The sequence below is a fragment of the Artemia franciscana genome, chromosome 10 (genome assembly GCF_032884065.1).
Source record: "Artemia franciscana chromosome 10, ASM3288406v1, whole genome shotgun sequence".
NCBI classification, from domain to species: domain Eukaryota; kingdom Metazoa; phylum Arthropoda; class Branchiopoda; order Anostraca; family Artemiidae; genus Artemia; species Artemia franciscana.
Genome location: NC_088872.1, coordinates 30,205,494 through 30,225,818, shown reverse-complemented (window position 1 = coordinate 30,225,818; position 20,325 = coordinate 30,205,494). Strand labels below are relative to the sequence as shown.

Genomic DNA, 20,325 nt, shown 5'->3' with positions numbered 1-20,325 from the left:
GTATAGTCGTACAAACATTGAGAAATATCATCGGTCGACTTATTTGCATTGGGCTTATAGAGATATGTCGTATAGGCTGTAAAGCAATAATTTTTGTTTGTTTTAACTTCGCTCGTAACTTCACTTCAATAAAAATCGTTCTGCTCGGATATTTATTTCTCCACTTCTGCAACTCTGGAGCTTTAAATAGATTATTCTGTTTTCTAAACACTCAATCATGGGATCGATACCTTTTTATTTTGGATAACCCATGTACTAATGATAATTTAGTGCTTATTATTTAATTCAGATTATTTTTGCGTACTAGCCGTAGGAATTGTTGAGGTAACCGTTAACCCACCCAGTTGGGTAAACCAACACCGCCTTATAATATAGATTGTTTGCGTCTCTTTTGGCCGTCTGAGGGATGTTTCCCTTTTCGCTGATGATTCCGGCTGGCTTTGAGGCTAATGGCCTTTACGTCATTCTCTCTCCCTGTGTTGTTGACTCCGGACTCGATTTGAAATGTATTCGTAATGAAACATCATTTTCGTTTATTTTCTCTAGTTTCCAAGTCAAAAGAAAGAAGCATTGGCATTAGAATAATTTCAAAGAAAAAAGCAGAACAGCTAACCTTGGATTATTTTTTATGTACGAATGAACAGTTATATGGAGAGGGAATACTGTTTTTTTTTTCAAGTGAGAAATCAATTATAGTCAGTTCTTCCCAATATCACCGAATTCTCATGAAATATGATTGGTTCCCTCTCAAATATCTCGGAAAATTCACGTTTAAGAATAGTAGCGATTTATAGTTGGGGTCAAAGTTTGGGTGTATACGAACGTTCACTTTGGGGGAAATTTGGAGATTTTTGACTAAGCTCAATCATTTGCATCATAACCATATCATGATATCCTACAGTGTAATCATAAAAAGCATAAACACTATGATGTTAATCTTTTACAACGAATCCGAAGTCGCAATCATATTTGTCCAAAAAAAATTAGTGTGGCAGGTTAGCTAAATAGAGAAGGGGTCCTGCCCCTCAAAAATATCGAGATTTGTATAATTTAATCCCTTTCCCACCACAATAAATTGGTGCTGAAGTGATTAAATAAAGTCAGTGCCGATTGCTTTTGAATTGGATTCATAATTCTAAGGATGTTTTGTGACAATACTCATTAGATGGTCTTATCCCACTGGGGAAATGTTTGAAATGTGAGCTTTGGGTCACAGATTTGTTTTTTAGACATCTTAGATACGGGAGAAGCCTTTCTTGAACCAACATCATTAGTTATTAGTAATAGTCGAAACATTCCTGACGCTTTATATTTGACAGTATACTCAACCGGATCAAAAGGATCGGGAAATTAGAGTCAGAACATACCGGAGGATTTAAATATTCTAAATAATTGTTCTTTGCTCTGGAAGTGCTTGTAACAAGTTCGCAAAATAAATACTATATGTTTGGAAAATATAAATTTACTTTGGCGCATGCAATTAAGACCTCATTTGAATCATTGAACAACACTAAAATGCTAAAGACCTAGAGAAGGATACATTAATTAGAATAATTCAGTGATAAAATCTAGAAGGATATACTGTTACATTCACAGATGTAAAACCACTTCAGGAAAACAACAAATAGAGAGCTAATTAAGTTGCGCTGTAAAACCAGTTATGCGAATATAATTTTAGCTGTCTGGTGGTTGCTATGCCAGACATAGGTTTTAAAGCAGTAAAGAATCCGGGTTGCTTCATTCCAGATTAATATATCTATTGGTTAAATTTCCTACTAGACGAAGAGCACAAGTGGTCTGCTTGGTCGCGAGTGTCATATTTCTTTCTCTTTTCTTTCATTGGATATGTCTGCTTTTTTCTTCGAAATGTATGCGATTTTGGGTTAATGGTTAGTAACATTCGGTATTCGTTCGAAAAAATGGTTCCTGGTTCTCGCATGAACCGGTAGGCTAATGAAAACCTTTCAAATAGTGTGAGGAAGTGAACTGAAATTAAACAGCGATCCGTGCCAAAAGTAACCAATACCAAGAAAAAATAATCTTCATAGCCTAACAATACCTGCCACAAAAATTTGCTTTTCATTAATGATGAAAATTTGTTTCTCGTGAAATTGAACTCGTTTAACTGAACTCTCATGCAACTCAACTCCTGCTTAACTCAAACCCCGTTCAACACAACCCTCAAGTCAGCTCAACCTCTGTTTAACAACCCTCATTTTATTCAATCCCATTCAACTCAACCCCATTCGAATCAACCTCCGTTTAACTCGACCCACGTTAAACGCAATCCCCACGCAATTCAACCATCATTTAACTCAGCCCTCGTGCAGCCCAACCTTCATTTAACCTGATCCTATTTGTCTCAACCCATTCAGCTCAACCCTCCTTAAATCAACAACATACCTAGAAAATGCAACAATATACCTAGAAAATGCAATTCGGCCTGTTATGTCGGAAGTGATAAAGGTTGATTCGAATTAATTCCCTTTACTCATTGGTTAATTCTTATGTTAGTGTTGAGTCAAATAAAGATGGGTTAAATATAGGGCTGTTAAACGGTTGGGTCAAATATAGGGTTGTGTTGTATGAGCAGGGTTGTGTTGTATGAGGAGGGTTGAATTGCTCAGGCGTTGAGTCGAGTGGAGGTTGAGGTAAACGGGAGTTGATTGGCATTTGGTTGAGTTAAACGAGGGTTAAATTACACATGAGTTGAGTCAAATGAGGGTTGTATTGCACGAGGGCTGAGATGAATGAGGGTTAAGTTGCATGGAGGCGGATTTCAATGTGGTTAAGTTGAATGGGGATTGAGTTGAACGGGGTTGAATCAAACAGATGTTTAGTTGAACGAGGTTCAGTTCGATGGATTGAGCTGAACGGGGTTCAGTTACACGCACACTTCAAAATTCATTTTTTTTTACATCTGGCCGTATTTAGTTTTTAGCTGTAACATGTCTCCGATTTGTGAAATATGTCCATATAGTATTTAGAGTTAAGACTTCAATATTGCAAAAATAGTCTCAGAAACATGATCAACGATCTTAGAAAGTCTTAAGTACCACCTTTTGTAAAAATCAAGTAGTATTTGTGAAATAGGCATTTAGCAACATAATATATCTATTTCTCAAAAAGATATACAGGAACATTGTATTAGAGTATTGACAAAAATAAAGAAAAGAAAATACACCCACGCATGCAATGCAGCACATGATCTGTTGAAAAAGAGGAAAAAATAAAATTTAGTGATTCAACAGTGTGCCAAACCATGAAATAATGGGAATAATGAAGCACGTTCAGATTAAAACTTTGTGTCAGCTCAAGATTGGAGCTACTGGGTCAGCAATTCAATAAAAATAAACAAGAAGCCTGTTCTTCCTCCAACAATGGAAGATTTAGCAGAAACTTGATGGAGCAAAAACATACTGGCTTAATAAATTATTGACTTACAGTTTCAATAAAAACAGTCCAGAATGACGGGAGTGGATGAACTTATGATATAGCGAAGATATTAGAAACTGGCAAGGATCAAATGTACCAGGCTTTAGGCTGCAAAATACAAGTATGCAAAAAGCTCAATGCATTTCTGATTTGGATGGTGTCTTAAAGAGTGATGGGTGCATTTTTTATTTGCAATAAATAAACTGGGATGTCTTATACTTGGGAATTCCCCGGTCTGTCTCCTTGGCTCTATATTTTCGGCATTAGCACTGAGACAACCAAAAACGAAATTAATACTTCTATTATCAATAAGAAAAAGTCCGATTTTGATATATTCAACACTTGACCTAAAATAGTGTCTTCAACAGAGGATACGGGCCTACTCGGATTCAGAAAGTTATTTGTGTAATTCAAGAAATGTAGATCAAAACCAATGTAAATAAAATCTGACAACTTTATTTTGAGCTTCAATAACGTTAGTAGGTAAAGTTCTAAATGATGGTGTTTTCGCTATCTTGGATATTGGTCGAGTCGGTTGAAAGGAACTCAGGAATGGATCAGGAGCCTAATTTGTGCCTTTGGACGGTCCTCTGAAGTATCTATATCTGCCCTTCCCCCCTCTAAAGTGTATTGGCCTTTAGGAAATTTTTTGTTAGGAAAGTAAAACTTCCAGAAATTGATCTATAAGAAAGATTCGGTCCCAGGGTAATGTTTTGAGCGTCATACCTTTGGTAATTCCTGGTTTATAAAGTTTATGAAGAGTTTGTAAAAATGTCTTAAAATTTGATAGAAATTCCCAATATGGCTTAAAATACTATTCAAACCCTTGTAATTGTGTTTTCAAAACCCATGATAAAAGAGAATTTGACTTGTACCATAAATTATGGAGAACATTTTTTCTTGGCCAAATTAAGACATTTCTACTATGCAATCTTATAAGCTTTAGAAACAAGGAAACAGTAAAAATAGAAGCTTGAAGACACATTCCCAGGATGAAATTTAGGCTTTGGATCATTCCCTGAAATTTTCATGCATATTGTAGTTATCAAAATAGCAAATGGGCCATCATCTAGATTTGTATCAAGGAAGGGACGTCCTACAGCCTGTCGAATATTTTTCTAAACACGGATCGTTGTTTGAATATAACATAACCATTACATGTAGGTACTTTAACAGCAACACATAGCCTCGAACAAAAGTGTTTAAACACACGTTTTTGGTTTAGCTAAGGGCGTAGCCAGGATTCTTGTTCGAGGTGGGGGCTACAATTTTTTTGTGGGGGGGGGCAATTTTTTTAGGCACGTGAAAAATTTGTGTAAATGCATTTTTATTACGTTTTCATGAGTTCGACGCTCTCTCTCTCTCTCTCTCTCCTATATATATATATATATATATATATATATATATATATATATATATATATATATATATATATATATATATATATATCTATATATTCTCTCTCTCTCTCTCTCTCTCTCTCTCTTTGTGTGTGTGTGTCTGTGTTTGGGTGAGGGTTCAAGACCGGTACCCCCCCTCCCCTGATGTGCTATTGGGTTTAGGATATTCATACTGTGATCTTGATGACCTCAAATGATTGGCATTTAATCAAGAAGGAACATTTTCCCAATAGTCCCTGAACGATGATGAATTGAAAAAAAATTGTAAAACTTCCCTCAAGGAAATTAAGTTGATTTCCCTGAATAAAATCATCTTAGTTCTTTATTCCTGACAGCCAATCATTGTTGTTATTTTCGAAATGCTCTGTATAAACTGATTTTGTATTACTTGCCTCGACAAATAAAATCTAACCCAATCTCTGTTGTTATTTCTGAAAATGTAGTATGTGCAAGCTAAGGCTACGTTACTCTGCCTCAAGATAGAACATCTGCGTATTTATTTTTTTTTCCGAAGTATTTGGCGATAAGAAAAGTACGATTCTTTGTGTATCCCGGAGTGATTACCACATGAATACTTTATTAGTAATTGTGAAATTACACCATTGCTTTTGGATTATTACTTAAATCGTTATGTAAAATCTTGAAGGAATACTACTACTACTAAAAGTTCATTCCAGCACCAAGCCGCCTGAAACCAACAGCTACGCACGCTCCTCCTCCATCCCTACCTATTCAAAGCCTTCCTCTTTATATCCTCCCAAGAAGTTCTTATTTTCTCAGATCTTTCTTTGCATTCCCTCGCCCCCTTCAGGGATGACCTGCTTTTTGCTTGGCCCTAGATGGTTGCCCGACAAAGACGATCTTGGACAATCTATCATCTTTCATCCGCAGAACGTGTCCTAGCCATCTCAACCTTTCTCTCATTATAGCCCTTGAAAGCTGGTCGACACACATTTTTAGTGTTTGAGATACGGTCAGTGATTCTGGTACCCGAAGCAATCCGTAGATAATTTCTCTGGGAAACATCTAGTAAATCCTCTTCCGTTTGTGGAGCGCCCACGCTTCAGAACCGTACCTAACCACTTTCGTCACTGTAGCTTCCAATATTCTAATCTTGGTGCATATCCTATCTTCCTATTCTTCCAAACTTTTTTCATTTGTGAAAAAATACCCTTGACCTTGACTATTCTACTTCTAACATCTTCACTTGACCCGTTGTCTTTATGATACTACCTAAGTTAGTGAAGCTGTCTACTTGATCAATGTTCTCGTTGCCCAACATCACCTCTTCACCTTCACATACTCCCAGTCATAGCTTAGTCTTGGTCTTCTTAACAATAATTTTCAAATCTGTTCTTGTACCCTGAACTAGCAAAATCTCTAAAAATTCATTTATTCTGCTCATTTTTCATCTAGGATACTTAAATTATCAGCATAACCTGAGTCTTGGAGAGTTTTACCCCAATTCATTCCGTGTTTTCCTGTTACTTTTGTTGTGCCCTTTAAGACAAAGTCCATCAAAATGATCCATATAAATGGGGATAGGACGCAACCCTGCTTAACTCCTGGTTTAATATAAAACAGCCACTGACCTCATTTCCTACCTTAACTACTTCAGTGTTATTCTCGTACATAGCACTTATCACTTTAATGTATTGATCTGTTATACCATACAAGTATAGGACCTTCACTAAAGTTCTTCTATCAGCTAAACCAAACGCTTGCTCATAATCTATAAAACCTAGGACTAGAGGCGTTTGATGACTTAGGCACTTCTCAGTTTATTTACCTGAAGTTTTTAACCTTTTTTTTTTCAAATATTTACTTATTTAGCTATTCTGTGGATTTTTCTTTAGTCCTCTTGGGACTTACTGTTAAGTCTACCCTGGGGAAAAAGGACCTATCATAAGGTAGTTGGCTTTAAACTAAGGGCCTATTGAAGGTTGTTTTATTCCTATTTTATGGCATTTGGTATTAACCAAGTGACATATAGCAATCGCAAATTCTGTCGGTCTGTCGGTCTCTTTGTCTGTCGGTCCCGGTTTTGCTACTTGAGGCACTTCCAGGTAATCTAGGACGATTAGATTTGGCAGACATATCAGGGACCGGACCAGATTAAATTAGAAATAGTCGTATCCCGATTTGACCATCTGGGGGGGGAGTGGGGGGCCCGTTAATTCGGAAAAATAGAAAAATAGAAGTATTTTTTAACTTACGAACGGGTGATCGGATCTCAATGAAATTTAATTTTTGGAAGGATATCGTGTCTCAGAGCTCTTATTTTAAATCCCGACCGGATCTGGTGACATTGGGGAGAGTTGGGAGGGGGACCTAAAATCTTTGAAAACGCTTAGAGTGGAGGGATCGGGATGAAACTTGATGGGAAATATAATCGCAAGTCCTAGATACGTTATTGACATAACCGGAACGGATCCGCTCTCTTTGGAGGAGTTGGGGGGGGGGCGGTTAATCCTGAACAAATTAGAAAAATGAGATATTTTTAACTTACGAAAGAGTGATCGGATCTTAATGAAATTTGAAGTTTGGAAGGATATCGTGTCTCAGAGCTCTTATCTTGAATTCTGACTGGATCCGGTGACATTGGGGATTTGAGGGGGGGGGGACCTAAAATCTTGGAAAACGCTTAGAGTGGAGGGATTGGTATGAAACTTGGTGGGAAAAATAAGCACAAGTCCTAGATACGTCATTGAAATAACCGGGACGGGTCCGCTCTCTTTGGGGGAGTGGGGGGGAGGGTTAACTCTGAAAAATTAGAAAAAATGAGGTATTTTTAACTTACGAAGGAGTGATCGGATCTGAATGAAATTGGATGTTTGGAAGGATATCATGTCTCAGAGCTCTTATATTAAATTTCAACCTTATCCGGTGAAGGGGATGTTGGGGGGGGGGGAACCTAAACTCTTGGAAAATTCTTAGAGTGGAGGGATTGGGATGAAACTTGGTGGGAAAAATTAACACAAGTCCTAGATACGGGATTGACATAACCGGAACGGATCAGCTCTCTTTGAGTGAGTTGGGAGAGGGTCAATTCTATAAAATTAGAAAAATCCGGTATTTTTGACTTACGAAAGAGTGATCGTATCTTAATGAAATTTCATATTTAGTAGGACCTCGAAACTCAGACCTCTTATCTGAAATCCCGACCGGATCCAGTGTCATTAGGGGGGGGGGAGCGGATATCTTGGAAAACGCTTAAAGCGGAGAGATCAGGATGAAACTTGGTGGAAAGAATAAGCACAAGTCCAATATAGGTGACTCACATAACCGGACCGGATCCGCTCTCTTTGGTGGAGTTGGGGGGGGGGGAGTAATTTGGAAAAATTAGAAAAAATGAGGTATTTGTGACTTACGGACGGGTGATCAGATTTTAATGAAATTTGATATCTAGAAGGATCTTGTGCTTTAGAACTCTGATTTTAAATCTCGACCAGATCCGGTGACATTGAAGGGAAGATTATATTTTTTAGTTTTTGTAGATTAATTTTTGTAGTATTTGTTTCCATAATGATTTTTTTACTAGTCTTCATTATCAATTATCTTCAAGTGACCACATAAGAATAGTAGGCTGCTCTTTACCTCTTTAAATGACAATTTAACTACCTTTGAGGCTCTTGCTTTCCTTTTAACATCATCGTCAGTATCATTTCTCCGTTCGTCCTAGTTCTACTTTCTTCTAGACGTGCATAGTTGGGAAGGCGAGGTAAAAAAGAAATACTGGTGGGATGGATTCCTTTACCTAGAGCCCTAGACCTAAATAGCCAAGCCGAAGAATTTTTTTATTCCAGTAATGGGCTGCTCAAAGAGCAACAAAAACGAACACTTTGAGAGTACTTTCATAAAGCTCCGTAGCTCGACATACGAAAATTTCGAAATATATGTGCCATTATTTGCTCTAAGGAGAGATTAACATAGATACCTCCCAGCTACTTTATTGATCTCTCCAATGTGAGAAAAAACGACCAAGAGGTTTTATTAAAATAAAAGGCAAAGAGAAAATTTCATACGAGCCCTTTTTAGTAACTATAAAAGATATCAATGTCGTAAACCTAGGGTCCGCCATCTCTTCATTATCACTATGTTTTTCAGCGACTTTTCCTATAATTTCGAATGTTTTTTTTCCACTTCTTGCCTTTTTTTATTATGCTCCCACTCCGGAAGAAATTCCTACCTAGGTGCCTGTAAGGATCATTGCAATATTTCGCCTTCATTCAGTAAAAGGGACTTGCACCTAATTTAACAAAAATGTCGAAGCTACTAGGACATCGGGCTCTAGGATACGAGTAGCTAGTGTTTCAATTTAAATTGTCTATTTTCGTTTTTTTTTTGTATGTTTATGGGAAGTAACTTTTAGTTGTAAGCTGTCTATAATTTTGAGTTTTCGGTTTAGAAATGCAAGTTTTTTTCGCTCCATCTGGGATTAGTTTGAAAGAATGTGTAATCAGCCGATCACACCTGAACAAGTGAAGGAGTATTGCTTTAACACACTAAATGATAGCTCACAAAACTGCGAAAGACAAAAGAGGGCGTAATTAAAGTTTAATTTGGCGTTATTTAAAATATTTTATTTAAAACACTGCTGATTCCAATTGACGCTCATCAGGGAATCTTCATTTACATTCTCCGAATACCAAATATCAACAACTTTGTTTCGTTTGTATGATTATTAAGAACAGGATTGCCAAGCGTGTCACAACTTTGGGGTGGGGCCAAATCCTTTTTTATATAACAAGATTCGTTGCAACAGGAAAAACACTGATAAGCTGCTAATCTCTGAATAAGAAATTCTCCAAAGACAACGTTGCTTCATAAAACAAAAAAGGCCAATGATGCTTAACCCGAGCAAGAATGGTGAGTAACTCTCGAGAGGGTATAGGGTAGACACCTTGTGGCACATACCACACTTAAGCCCTACGACCCTCCTTTATTTAGAGAGTTGAATTAGTACCCTTCACAAGATAGCTTCTGGGGTATTTTTATTCATGTTCTTTTAATTATTGTTTATAGTTATTTTAATGTAATAAGCTGATTGACTGTATACAGGTTACTTCTACTGTCAATCTTCGAGTAGAAATAAGTTTTAGTATGACATTCTTTGCCGAGAGAACATCTTATTCTTTCACAAGACCTCTTATGTTCAATCTATTGTTCAATTTTATTAATAAAAAAACAAACGAAAACAAAACATTTTTCCAGAAAGAAGTGTTTCAAAGAAAAGTAAAGAACCATATTTAAACCTGAGACGATCAGAAATAAGGTCTTAAAATGATTCAAACTTTAAACGAAAAAAACTACTATTAATGAATGAGCCAACTTTCATGAATTAATAAATATGTGCCACTGCTTAGTTTATCTGATTTCGATCTCCTAATTAAATTATAGAAAAATATGCTGTAATATATAACCTTGAGAAGGCATTTAGCTTTCCAGTCTCCATTCATTTTTCTTCAGTGTTCACATAGTTTAGAAATGGATCCTCTATGCAGAAAAAATGAGTAATTTCCAAGATTAAAAGGGATTTCTCTGGCCATCTTTTCTATGAGTAGTGTATTTGATTATTTTTTTTTTCAGATTTACCAGACGAATTAATGAAATATGGCTTATTCCGAATCCATATTTGCACGCCAGAAGTGTTTTCAACAAGTTTTCCAAGGGAAAGCTACTAGTTTGCTTGCAACTACGAACTATTCACCAAAAGAGGTTCTCTTGGACATATTGGTCACTTTTTATGACAACTTAAAAGGCAAGAATGAAAAACATGACAAATTTGTCTCAGGATTTTTGGAGAAATGTAAGTTTTTTTTATAGTTACATTAAAAACAGTAGTCTGTTTCTCTACCCATGTCATTGTAATTTTTTAACCCATTTTTGTGTTTAGTCATGGATTTTCTCATGTTTAGTATTTGAACTCAAGGAACAGTCTTCCTTTTGTTGTTGTCGGGTAGGAGATATTGAAGTGGAGCTCGAAATTGATCAGCAAAAAGTAACACATCTCTGATGGTAAATTTAATCTCAGAATGAATACATTGCCATAAATGATGAAGTCATTTCAGTAGAATGATAATTTTTATTTATATGAATTTGATTTATATTTGCTCTGAGAATCCTCATCCCAGATATTCAGCTCTGTGTTACAAGGAAAAACATGCCTATCATTCTGCTAAAAAAACCAACAACAAAAAACTGGTGAAGGGTATAGGACCCTGGAGGGACCAAAGGACCGTATATTGCTTCTCTTAATACAGATGGAAATCTTTGCCAGTTCCACTAAAACAAGGCGCAACATACATAACTCTGCTAAAGGTTGGCGTTGGTATGGTTCGTTAAAGGGACTCTTGGCCCACTTGTTACCTCTAATTATACAGATTGAAATCATGTGCGATTTTGATTCAAACAATGAAATATGCCTACTTTTCTACTTAAAAGCTGAAAGCCACAAGTCGGGGGACTGTGAGGTGTTCGTTGTAACTTGGACCTAGTTGGCTTTTACACTATGCCCACATAGTTCCCTTTTCCGCTGAGCCAAGCTTTTTTTTAAGTCAAGACGATGCTCGGTTTTACACCGAACATAAACTTTTCTCGCTGTTACAGTGAACGGATGTTTAGCTTGTTTGTTTACGTTATCATTGCCATGTTTTTTTTTCTCAATATGTACACAGCAGTGAATCTGCCAATCCATCGAAGCCTCCACAATGGAAAAACAAACACTAAAAATATACATATCAGGATTGGTTGAAAAACTGATTGTGTTGGCGCAGGCCAGCTTTTTAATATCATTGCTTAGAAAAAAGCTGAGGGTTTTCTACAATATTTTTTTGGCAGTAAGAGAATTATTAAAGTTACATGTGATGTCATTCCTCTTCCCCAATCCGAAACGCAGAAAATTAAACAATAGACTAATCCGAAATCACAAACAGAAATGACTAGTAATATTAGATGGCATTACTTTTTCTGGGAAAATGGTCCTTTTTCGGCTTCTATTCCAGAGAAGAAACATGTATTGAAGAATTGAAAGCTTGACGGAACAGCTTCAGTTAGTCTTTTCCGACACACAATATAAGTTCCATTTTAACTGGTACACTTTAAGCTATTATTCAAAGACAAACGAAAAATAATGCTTTGGGGCCTGAGGCTTGAATTATAGTCAACTTTCAAAAATTGAATTTCCTATTCATTAAGGTTCACATTTTTCACAAAAACTGCAAAGACTAGACTCGCACCGCTATCTTGCGATGCATCAAAACGGGTGGCATAGAAAACAAGGACAAAATCAAAGCGGCGCTGCCACAAGAGGCAAGACGTAAGACATAAAAGTTATATAATTTCCCCAAGGTTTAACATGATAATATTTTGCTAGTGCCAAAGGGACCAACAACTAGTGTTGCATAGTGCCAAAATATCCTTTTAAGTACCAAGGACAGCGTAAATGAAATATTATTGAATTGTTTAAGAAGAACTTACATAGCCATACATATCTTTAGATTTAGGCAAACTTGAAAATTCAGTTTTTATTAAGATGAACTCTAGTTGCGATCATTAAATTTTGACAGTTGTGGTTGCCAAAAAAATTAAATAAAAATAAATGAGGTTGAAAATAAGCTTAAAAAATATGGTACATTATAGATTCATAAGGTACTCCCTTGTAGGTATAGTTCTCTCTGGAAGTCAACAGATTGTTAAAGTTTGAATTTTTGTGGGCGAAAAATGTTTTAAAGCTTAATCACTTTAGCCTAATTATTTTCATGGTTCAACAGTGTGTCACTGACGAAAATGTGGTACTGCCTCAACAATCTCGTAATTTTGGAACAACCAAAAGGAAAACCTTAGAAAATCACGATTTTCAGTTATGGATGGACCTAAGATGGGTTCAGAGGGGGGGAGGGGGGTAAACAGTTTTTATTTGATGTCATTGATACTTCAAGGGGGTTCAACCCTAATGAATTGCGTTGTTAATGGGGGTATAGCCTAGCTTGGATTGTTTAAAGGAATTGTTATTGAGTGCATACTTTTTAAGGCAGAAACATAACCGATGCTGAATCCATATGTGCATTAAACATAAAAATTTTGTAATAAGCCAAGTTATTTGTCCTAGATATCCTTGCTTTAGAGCCCTCGATTTTTTTGTACCAATTCATTTCTGGTTTCGTTTATATTTCGGTCAAGCTTGTTCAGTATTTCGATTATTTTTCAGTCGAGCCCTTCGTTGCACATATTAAAAATCTACGAGTAACCATCGATGACTTCAATATTGAACGGATCATTGGACGTGGTCACTTTGGCTTGGTTAAGCTTGTTCGAGAAAAATCAAGCGGAGATGTTTATGCAATGAAAGTCCTAAAAAAAGACGATATTTTGGCATCACAAGACGTAGGTGCATTTTTTTTTAATTTCTTTACATTTTTACATTTTCTTTTATATATTTTATCTTGCTATCTTTCCAGACAATGGGTAAGTAAACAAAAGAAACCAGAGATTACTCTTCATATAGCCTGTTAAGTTCAGTTACCCTTAAGTTTTTCACGAATGAAGTGGGATCCTTTTCTATGTCTTTAAAGACTATTGGCTAACAGGCTTGTGGTTTCCTGGTTCATAAGTAACAAATTGATAGGTTCTAATACCTCCACGAAAGATTGAAAATTAAAAAAATCCTATCCGGATAGACCAAAAATGTTTTTTTTTACTTTTTCATATACTGGCTTTATTTTTTTTCTAATTATTTTTATTTGAATATGCTAATGTTCTAAAAATTTCATGAAGCTCCATTTTTTTGTTTAATGGAAAACTAGGCTGGTGTAAAGCAATTTGAATTTAGGGGCCCAATATTCGAATTTTTTTGTCAGTAATTACAGTGAAAGAACAGAAAAGGAACAATCAAAGATTTTTTTTTTAATACGTTGAATACTGTAGTGTTGAATACTGTGTGTTGAATCTCAAACTGTAGGTGTGCTTTTTTAACAAACCCTTATTCCAGTTAATTAATTACTGTCTATTTTATTAGGCAATGGTTTTACCTTGAATGAACTAAAGAGGAAAAGACAAAATTTTCTTGTTTTATTAAGGAATGATTCTTTTCCTATTAATCCAAGATCAGGAATAAGAACTTGATTTCTTCGTAACTGAGGTTAATTCGTTTTTGGTTAACTAAAGCCATTCCTTAATAAAACGTAGAAAGTGATGAATTTTAATTTATTACTTTCCTAATAAAGTAAAATTAATCTTTACGCATCTTTTTTTGAACAGTAGTGTGCATATTTTTTCGATTGCCATTTTTCTTTTAAAGAAACATTAGGCCTGCAAGCAATTTGCAGTTCTAGTTTCATATCTGCGATTTTTTTGGTCAATAGTTACAGTCAAAAGACAGAAAATTGAAGACGATACAAATTTGTCTTTTTTTTTATCTCTGATTTCTTTTCTCTCAAACATGGTTTACTGCAATTACAGTAATTAAGGAGCTGTAAAAATGCTAACTTAGAAAAAAGTTTTTTCTGGAAAACAAGTCTATGAATTTAAAACTTAAAACAATCAGAAACTAGCCTATGTAAGTTACTAATGGGTGAAAATGACTATCAACGAGAAGATGAAACTCAAAATGAACAGCAATCAAAATAAACAATGAAGCCGGAACTTGAAACGGACATGAAACAATGAATTATAAAAAAGACATGAATTACATAAATTGAATTGAGGGTAATCCCACTACATAAAAGGGATTGTCCTGGGAGCCAGCCGATTTATATTGTATCAGATCTTTCTCAAACACTTACAGAAGCCATTTATAAATTATTGTATGATTTCTTGGATCTGTCGGATTTTTTTTTCAATTTACCAATTTGATTTCAGATCTTGGCATTACACTGTACACACTATGATTGTTCTTATTCAATATGATCATAAATGTCTGTATAACGGAGAGGGGAATTTCATTGAATATTTATCTGGATTTTAAAATAGTTTTTGATTCAGAATCTCACTAGATCTCTTTTTTGAAAGTTGGAAATCTGTAATATACATGGGTACGCATTGAACCTGATTAAATATTATCTAGACAAGATAATATTAGATAAGATGGCCAATACAGCTACGCACGCTCCTTTTCCATCCCAATCTATTCAAAGCCTCTCTCTTTACAACCTCCCATGAAGTGCGCACTTCCCTTACGACATCTTCTCACCCCATTTGGGGAAGACCCGTTTTCGCTTGACCCTAGACAGTTGGCCTACAAGGATAATCTTTGGCGATCTGTCATCCTTCGTCCGCAGTTTCAATAACACTGTTTTTAAATTCTATTTGTAAAGCAAGATAAGATGGGGATTGTGTCCTATCTTCAGCATTGCCTTAATCTTCATAGGTCGGGATGCAGGACTCTTTCATCTCGTCCTCTATTTTTCTAATTTTTATAAATGATCTCTTGGCTTTTTCCGTTTCTTGGCTTTTTTGAAGCTTTGTAATTGTGTTTTTCGTTTGAGAAACTGAGATCGGGCACCTATTGCTACAATGATTATGTCAATTACGCCAGTAACACTAATTTTACCTTAGTTGTACAGAAAAAATGCCAAGAAACGCCAAATGCTAGGTGGTGCTGGAGTTTTTTTTTCGACACTAGCGCGAGTTTCCAGTCTTGTAAGTTACCCCAACTCTTTGGATGGTATGGCAACTTTAATCTCTGAGAAAAAGGACGAGTAGCTTGTTGGGAACACATTTTCTAATGTTCATGATTAGTGCTCGCCGAATTGTATTAATTGGTATTGTATAAAATTAATTTTATAATTTACAGTAGAAAGTCAAATATGAGGAATTGTATTCGCCAAGTTTACTTTTTCAAAATATTCTTTATCAGTTTCCATCGTGGATATTGTGAAGCATCTCGGACTCATAATTGATAAAAGCTTATCTTTCAAAACACCCACTCAAAAATAAATTATGTTTATAGATTTCAAGATATGTTGGTTTAATGCAAAAGTTGAAACATTATTTCCCATATGCTGCTTTGTATATTATACTTTGTTCTGATTCATTCTAATATCAGTTTTTGCCCTTTAGCTTAGTTACCAATATGTGAAAGCTTTAGTGAACCATTTCGGGTTTTATGAAGTGAAGCGCTAAGAGTCTTGAAAGTATCCCTTTACCAGTTGCAAATTCAAAATACGACTTCTACAGTGTTCTATATATATACATATTTGGCGTACTTCCAATTTTCTACGAATTTACTTTTCGAGTAGTTATTTGCTGCTCAGTTTCTGCTCAAGTGCTGGGATGCTCATAGGAGCTTAGGGTGGGTGGGCCCAAGGGATTCACTTTGGGGTCTTCAATCATACTTTTTGAAAATCGTTGCATGATTGATTTCAACAAGGTGTAACGTATCCAGCTTCCTTTCAGTAAATTTGTTCTATAAAGCCCCTATTTTGTCCCCTATAACTCCCCTTTTACACTCATCGCTCTTTACGTTGTCAACGATTTTGCATGCGCATGATGCAAATACTGTTGCAAGAAATTTTTTTTGAATGAATTAGAACACCGGTATAGCTGTTTTAATTCTCGTTTCAATATTCGATGTATTTATTGTCAATAGTTATAGTGAAAGGGCGTAAAAGTTAACGAAAGAACAGAAGAAATAATGAAAGATACCACGAGTAGTATAAATAGAAAATAATTAAGACCCTATGCAAGGTCTGGGCTGATCCTTATCAGAAGACATAATTAGTTTAGCATAAGAACAATGCCTCGCTCTTTATGCTAAAACTTGACTTTGGCACAACTCTACTTTTTAAAACTATAGAAAACCTTACCGTAAAGAGCGAGGCGTTGAGGAGGGGACAATCCCTTTCATATACGGAATAATTTCTGTTTGTTTTAAGTTTTAGTGTCGCTCCTTACATTCAGTTTAAAAAAAATCAGTTTTTTTTTTAATTTCTGAACATTTTTCAACCAATACAGGTTTAAATTTATTCATTGTACATGGAGAATAAAAAAATAGTATATTAATTTTGGCAAAGTTTCCTCCTGTGTAAAATTTCTTCTGGGAAGCTCACTGATTCTAGGCTCTGTAATCCCCCCTCCCTGTAAAATTTCTTGCGGACGATTCGGCCTGAAAAATTCTTCTTAGCATCCTTTCATTTGAATAAGATTTTAATCTCTAATTGGTTTCTTGATTACTCCAGAAGTACCCCCTTCCGTGGATTATATCTTGGAAATCAAAACACGCGGAAAATAACCTCCGGATAATTCCCCCGGAACATCTCCGCATGAAAAATTTGGCAAAGAGAATGTAAGACAATTAAAAAGAATTTCGTATAGTAATTATGTCAAATCCCCCCAGTGTAACATTTCCCCTGAAAATTCAACCCCCAGAAATTTTCCTCTCCAAGGAGATTTCTCCCGATAGAAATACATCCCAAGTATACCCCCCCCCCCTCCTCGAAAACTGTCTGTATACTTTCCAATAACAAATACTATACGTAAACATTGGGCAAATTTCATAACTTACAGGCCTCTCCCCACGGACTGTGGGGGGGGGGTCATTTTACACCTAAAGTCATAGTTATTAGATCTTTCAACTGTTGTGAACAGAATGCCTATCTCAAAATTTTTGTCATATAACTTTGAGGAAAAAAATGGGCGTGGGACGGTTTTCAGTTGAAATTCATGTCTCAAAACAATGAAAAGAACTACGATCACCCCTGAAAAACAAAACAATAACAACAAATAAACATGCTTGTAACTTTTAATGGGTAAGGCTAAACTTGATGAATCTTATATATTTGGAATCAGCATAATAAGTTAATCCTTTTGATGTATCTATTGATATTAAAATTCTGTTTTCTAGAGTTTCGATTACTATTGAGCCGAGTCGCTCCTTACTTATAGTTCGTTACCATGAGCTGTTTTATGAGACTTGTATTGTTGTACAGTACAGTCCCTTTTACCTGCCCATATTTTCTATTCTTATTTAAAACCTAAGTTATCATCGTGTCACTGTATCTTAGTTACGAGTTACTAGCAAACGAATCCGAGTTAAGTTTAGAATTTAGAATCGAACACGTGGTTCATTCTAAAGGCTCTTTATTTGTGAAGCAGTTTTTCTTGTGTTTCTTTTCATATTGTCCGGAAGTATCCTGAAAATAGTTCATGAAACTATAGATCCGTCTATGATGAAAGTGAAGACTGATAAATTCCCGCCATATCTTGTTTTGAGTTTCTCTAAAAAGATTTGGGTAGACCATGCACGTAGATCATGTTTTAAATATTTGGTGACGCAGGATCTACACCAACTGTACTAGTTTAGTTTTATTTGTGATATTTACTTTAAATTGTGTTGAACAAAGTCTTCAAGAGGCTGAAATTATCGCCTTAGTCGCTAAGCCTTGAGGAAGTTGGTTTGGTTGTTTATTCAGCTTTACAAGTAGAATTTAAAAGCAGTGTTATTGAAACTGCGGACGAAGGATGACAGATCGCCAAAGATTATCCTTGTAGGCCAACTGTCTAGGGTCAAGCGAAAACGGGTCTTCCCCAAATGGGGTGAGAAGATGTCGTAAGGGAAGTGCGCACTTCATGGGAGGGTGTAAAGAGAGAGGCTTTGAATAGATTGGGATGTAAAAGGAGCGTGCGTAGCTGTATTGGCCTCCGGCGGCTTGGTGCTGCATTGAGTTGTTGATAGTAGTAATTGTAGAAATGTAAGCTTTTTACTCCTGTAGTTTATAGAGACCCATGAAGTTTGCATAGATCGTTTCTCAAATAAAAACAAGAAGATTTACCGCCTTTGGTAACACCCCTGCTACTAATGAACGACATTTGAGAATGTCAAGCCTTCAATTTCAAATTACCTTGATTCTCCTAAGAATATTAGATGCTTGTTCATACATAAGTAAGGTGTGTGCTTTTGGGAGATTTCTCAATCTCCCAAAAGGAAGTCAGAATCAAATTATCTGTGTCGGGCCACCTCAGATTGGACAGGCCACTACGGCCTCTCCAGGCCCAAAGCTCACCCCTCCCTCAAACCAATTTTTACAACGTAACCTCAATTTCTAAATCTTCCACAATAGAAATGAAGTAAAAGTTATTCTAATCAACTTCCAAGAAGGTTGTGTTAATTTTTGTATTAGTACAATTTTGTAGAACCTATGAAAAAGCATCGAAACCGTTATGCTTATGGCTTGTGGTTAATGTCACCTTGACAATTATGACACAGTTTTGGCAATTGTGTCTTAGAACAAACTGAAATTAGCTGCAAGTTGAGATGAGTATGATGACCCTCTGCAACAGACGTGAAATTCTCTATTATTCGCTAATTTATCTTTTTCACTGCTGTCACAGGGCACTTTTGTTTAAAAGGTTCGTGTGCTTATTTGTCGTTTTATAAATTTGTTCATGTCATTATTTTCTTGCAAAATTTAGTTACCAGCAACATTTTTTTTGTATATATTTAGGTTAACAGTGTTGTCATAGGTGTTTGCATAAAAGTTTGCCGACAATCCTTCCTTCTGCTTCTCCCAGGAATACCTTCTTTCTATGCCCAGACCTAAGAATGTTATTTGCTCGAAATAACGGTATTTGAAGCGGTTTCTATGGGTGTTTTTATGGGCATAATACAATTTATATAGCCAATTCTGCTTTTATATTTATACGGTTTATAGGCAGTGCATATGACCTTATACCCCTGCAGTATATACTACCCTACTTCATAATACTCATATATTAGGTTGACAAAAGTTCGGTTGTGTAATAATATAATATTGAGAAGCCACATCAGCAACATATAAATTGTATTAGATGGTATTTAGGACAAAGGTAGATCATCAGGTTTTAGGGTTAGGGGGGTCTTGGCAAGGTTAAGAAGTAGGAGTAGCAACAGCTAAGACATTTAATGAAATTTTGACGAGATTAGTACACGGACCAACAGCTTAGTAATTAGGGACATTTAGGCCAATTTTTTTCTGATAATAGCACTGGGCTATTTGAATTTAAAAAAGAGGGAATAGTTGTGGGAAAAGTCAAAGTCATGGCCAATTGTAGAAAAAAGCCAAGATAGATTGTTGAATTAAGTGGGCAGCCCAGTCAAGGGTTAATTGTATCCCTTTGATTGCCGTTGTTACTGTCTCCCATTTATGCTACACCTTTCCGTGCATGTGTGTCCCTTCACAAATGCCGAACTAGAGTCGTACCTGTTGGAGGTTCTCGCTGGGGAACACACGCAGGTTGACTACGGGTTGACTTACTTGAAAAATTTTCCTCTCATGGCTATCACTCGACAATGCTGAACTAGAGTCAACCCTCTCATGCTAATTCACGGTGGGTTAGGGTTCAACCTGTTGGAGGTTCTCTCTCAGGTTAATTCACGGTCGAGGAAGGGGGAAGCAGCATATTGACAAATTTGGCAATCTGTTTACAACTGATTACCCCGCCAAAGAAATGAATATGAATGGAAATAACGAGTCCAATTCAAGGCCTACAAGGGCCTCCTGCAATCTGCCTCGAC

At 36.1% G+C, this 20,325-nt stretch overlaps 1 protein-coding gene across 2 annotated transcripts in view; it reads left to right on the top strand.

Annotated features, from left to right (window-relative positions):
* The window catches only part of LOC136032047 (citron Rho-interacting kinase-like), a 139,544-nt gene that overhangs the window by 19,520 nt on the left and 99,699 nt on the right, over positions 1 to 20,325 (top strand). For both annotated transcript variants that reach the window (XM_065712149.1, XM_065712150.1), the window contains exons 2-3: positions 10,425 to 10,644; positions 13,045 to 13,220. In XM_065712149.1, the coding sequence (XP_065568221.1) occupies positions 10,449 to 10,644; positions 13,045 to 13,220 (372 nt within the window). In that variant the 5' untranslated portion in view covers positions 10,425 to 10,448. The remainder of the gene's footprint in view (positions 1 to 10,424; positions 10,645 to 13,044; positions 13,221 to 20,325) is intronic.